This window comes from Apiospora phragmitis, mitochondrion (genome assembly GCF_038363925.1).
Source record: "Apiospora phragmitis strain CBS 135458 utg000015c:1.0-224557.0:1.0-224598.0 mitochondrion, whole genome shotgun sequence".
Classification (NCBI taxonomy): Eukaryota; Fungi; Ascomycota; class Sordariomycetes; order Amphisphaeriales; family Apiosporaceae; genus Apiospora; species Apiospora phragmitis.
In genome coordinates, this window is record NW_027117415.1 from 105,827 (window position 1) to 110,243 (window position 4,417).

Sequence of the window (4,417 nt, forward strand, 5' to 3'; positions counted from 1 at the left end):
TCCCAATAAAAGAGTAAAGCAAGATTCTAGTTATATTAATTCTGAAGGAGAATTGTTAGATTTCTCTGACCCTGATGGGTAAACTTCAAGTTTATCTTTGTTTTTCTATTCTTCTGTGTGGCTCCTCACTTTATCTAGATTTTTTAGTGTTTTATTTAAATACTTAGTTAACTAAGTATGTTGTATTTATCTTTCGGTCATATATAATTATAGTTTATATTAAAAAAAATTTTTTTTTAGATTAATTATACTTTAATTTTTTATATATAATATCTAGATATTATATATAAAGTGTGTTAGTTTAAAGGTAAAACAAAGTATTACGGCTACTTTGATATAAGTTCGAATCTTGTACACACTTTTGTTTGTAAAATCCTTAGAAAGCTAGTTAGTTAATTAATTATTTATTTAGTTAGTTAGTTAACGAATTTTATATAAATAATTATTCTAAACTTTTTAGGGTATAAACGAATATATCTTCCACTAGCTATAAACAATTCATAGTGAGATAAGTAATAGATTAGTTTATTGGTAAAACAATTATTGGTACAACGGTAATTATAAAAGTTCGACTCTTTTATTTATTTGTGGTAGTTGGCTTTGTGTTATATTAAGCTTTCTACCCGTCTCACCTACCCACCCTCTACTTCTACAACTAGCTCTCGGCTGGGTTTTGTTTTGCTTTTGCAACTAGCTCTCGCCTCAATTTTGCCTCTGCGATCGCCACGATTTTGCCTCGGCTTTTGCCCTCTTTATCTGCTCAAATCTTTTGCAGATAAAAACGCTTTGAATCATCACTTCGAATCATTTACCATTAAGTCATCAAATCTTTTACCACCTATACATCATCATGGAGCCCGCAGATTACACATTTGATCGGAATCTTCTCGGGAGCTCTCCCAAAATCAAGAAGGGATCTGGTTATTACCTCATCACAAAAGATGGCCGCAAGGTGTTTGACGCAGCTTCAGGTGCAGCTGTCTCTTGTCTTGGTCACGGGAAGATAAAAGTTCAGCTAGCCCTGGTTAAGCAAATATTCACAGGGATTACCTATCTTGCTTCTTCATTTTGGGCCAACGATATCGTCAATGACTTGTGCGCGGAACTCATCCAAGGTACAAATAACCAAATGGGTAGAGTCTACTTGACAGGGTCAGGTTCTGAAGCAATGGAGGCTGCGCTCAAGCTATCTCGCCAATATTTCTATGAACAGAACTCGGAAACCACTCGAGTAAATTTTATTTCTCGAGAACGTTCCTACCACGGGAACACTATCGGTGCTTTGAGTGTCTCAGGATTTAAGGCTCGCACAAAACCTTATGAGCCACTCCTTATGAAAAACGTTTCCTTCATTCCCCCATGTTACCAATATCGTCAACAAGGGGCTGATGAATCGGACCAAGATTTTGTGTATCGAAAGGTCCTGGAACTTGAGGATAAGTTCCAACAGTTACCCCACGAGAGTGTGATAGCCTTCATTGCTGAACCTGTCGTTGGGGCTGCGCTAGGGTGTGTCCCTTCTCCTCCAGGCTATCTTAAAGGAATTCGAGAGGTATGCGATAAACATGGCGCTCTTCTTATTCTGGATGAAGTCATGTCCGGAATGGGACGAACTGGTACTTTGCATGCATGGCAACAAGATAATGTAGTACCTGACATCCAAACCGTGGCTAAAGCACTGGGAGGTGGATATGTACCTGTTGGAGCCGTGTTGGTGTCAAATAACATCTACGATGTTATAAAGAAAATAAGTGGAGTATTTGTCCATGGACAAACTTATCAATCTATGCCATTGCAGGCAGCTGCTGCTCTGAGTGTTCAACGAATCATCCGGAAAAAAAACTTGGTGGAGAATGTAGCTATACAGGGCAGGTATTTAGGAGATCAGCTACATGACAAGTTAAGCGAGCACACTAATGTGGGAAATATTCGTGGAAAGGGTCTTTTTTGGGGTATAGAATTTGTCGAGAACAAAGATACCTCAGAACCCTTCGCCTCTGCGCTTGAGGTTGCTACAAAAATTGTGAAGTTAGGCATTTCCGAGTTCGATATTGCAGTCTATCCAAGTACAGGCTGCGCGGATGGTGCTAGGGGGGGGCGCGACCATATTATGATCGCCCCCGCGTACACGGTCACGAAAAAGGATGTTGACTACATAGTTTCTAAGGTAAACCTTCTGGTAACCACATTTTTTTTCTAGATTGGCCCCATCATAACCCTGATGAGTAGTCTAGGCAAAAAAAAAGAATAAAAAACGGATAAATATAAAAAAAGTTCAAAAACGAATAAACATAAAAAAAATTAAGCTCTATTTTCTTCATAGTGTTGTTTGAACAAGGTTTTTCTCACGGGTTTCTTATTATAGTTTGTATTGGGTGCGGGCTTTTCTTTTGATTTATTTTTTCAATTTTAGATCCAAAATGTTAGTATTTTTAGGGGAGGATTGGAAAAAAAGTTCAAACTAAAAACTAAAAAAAAAAAGGAGTGTAATTTATTCTCGGCCTCCGGCCAAGTTTCATGGTTTTTCTTGCCCCGAGGGGAAGAAAAAAACACAGCAGACGCCCGAAACTAAAAAAAAAATAAACTTTCAAAAAAAAAAACAAAAAGTATGTTTGTCTAAAGATAAGACCTTAGTATATTATCTTTAATATTAAGATATTGGTTCGAGTCCAATACATATTTATTATTTGTTAGAATACATAACAAATATTTTTATTACAATAATTTAATTTTTTGAATATATATAATGAATATTACTTTAATACTTTTTTTAATAGGGATCCTAGGATTTGTGTTGAATAGAAAAAATATTATATTAATGCTTATTTCTATAGAAATAATGCTATTATCTATAACATTTTTAATATTGGTAAGTTCACTTAACATTGACGATATAATAGGACAAACTTATGCTATTTATATAATAGCAGTAGCAGGTGCAGAATCTGCTATAGGTTTGGGTATTCTAGTTGCTTTTTACAGATTAAAGTCCTCCCTTGAATTACATCCTTATTTTATAGCTCCATTATTTCCCCTCATCCCTTTTCTTTATGATGCCTTCGGGATCCCCCGGATATCTCATTATCTCGATGAGATAAGAGATAAGAGGGGGAATAAAGAAGAGATACCGGAAAGGGCACGAAATATATACCCTAATTTTTTATTGGGGCACGAAAAAGTTCGATTTTTTTCTACAAATGCTAAACAAATGCGTAAAATAAATTCGTCCCTTATGTCAAATAAATTAGATTCTTCATTTATTACGGGTTTAATTGATGCAGAGGGTTCTTTTGTTGTAACTCGGCCTCCGCCCAAGTTTCATTGTTTTTTCTTGCCCCTCGGGGCAAGAAAAAACACAGAAGACGCCCGAAACTAAATATAATAATTATATTTATTTTAAAGAAGCTGCCTTTATCATTAAAAATAAAGAGCACCTTACAAATGAAGGTATGGATAGAATCATAGAACTAAAAGCTATAATTAATAAGGAATAATTTAAGGTTTTGATCAAAAAAGATAAAGTAAACCTTTATCTAGTTATAGTTCTACCTATAGCTAAACTTTCAAATTGCGGGAAGGTCTTAAAGACAAATCTACCAAATTAACATAGTAATATAGTTAATGGCATAGGTAATGACTCATGGTATGGTAAAAACGGTTTGTATATATAGATAATCTGCAGCCAAGCACCTACTCCGTTGCCCCCACACGAGCAGCAAAGCTGCGTAAGTGTGTGAGGGCTAGTATTCTAAGGAATAATGGTGTGCAGTTCATCGACTAAATGGAAGTTGGTTTATTTTTAATAAGCTTAAGATATAGTCAGTTTCAATATGAAAGTATTGGAGTAAAACGAAGAGGAAGTCATTTTGCTCATCTAATATATATGGACTATATTTATATTCTATCTCGTCTAACCCTTTTTAACCAGAGTCATCTTGCAACAGCCGCAATAAACACAGCAAATAACAATAATAATCACCCAGAAATAGTACGAACCTCTCGTCCTATGAGTCACAAAAGCCTTAGATATTTATCTTCAAGTTCGCAGAACAACAACGTACTACCTTCAGTAGGAAAAATCTCAACTAATACGGAGGCTCACGAAGGGTTGGTAGAAGAGAGCTTACATAGCTGATTTATCACAGGGTTTACCGATGCTGAGGGTTGTTTTAGAATAAGTTTGGTTAAAGACCTTCGTAATCGTTTGGGTTGAAAGATACAAGCTTTTTTTTTAATCAACCTTCATTTAAAAGATCTAGATCTCTTAAAGCAAATTCAGGTGTATTTTGGAGGTATAGGTGCGGTTACATGCTCAAAAGATAAATGTCATTATGTAGTAAGTTCTTTGTCTCAAATATCTAATACAATTATCCCTCACTTTGATAAATATCCTTTAATATCTCAAAAACAAGGAGAT

At 35.4% G+C, this 4,417-nt stretch overlaps 1 protein-coding gene across 1 annotated transcript; it reads left to right on the forward strand. All coding sequences in view use genetic code 4, as the record gives it.

Annotated features, from left to right (window-relative positions):
• Positions 1–850: 850 nt before the first annotated feature.
• On the forward strand, positions 851–2,200 carry PG994_015199 (uncharacterized protein; the record flags this gene model as incomplete). Its single annotated transcript has 1 exon — positions 851–2,200. One exon carries the CDS (start codon positions 851–853, stop codon positions 2,198–2,200), a length of 1,350 nt encoding a protein of 449 aa, XP_066707718.1.
• Between the last annotated feature and the right edge of the window lie 2,217 nt (positions 2,201–4,417).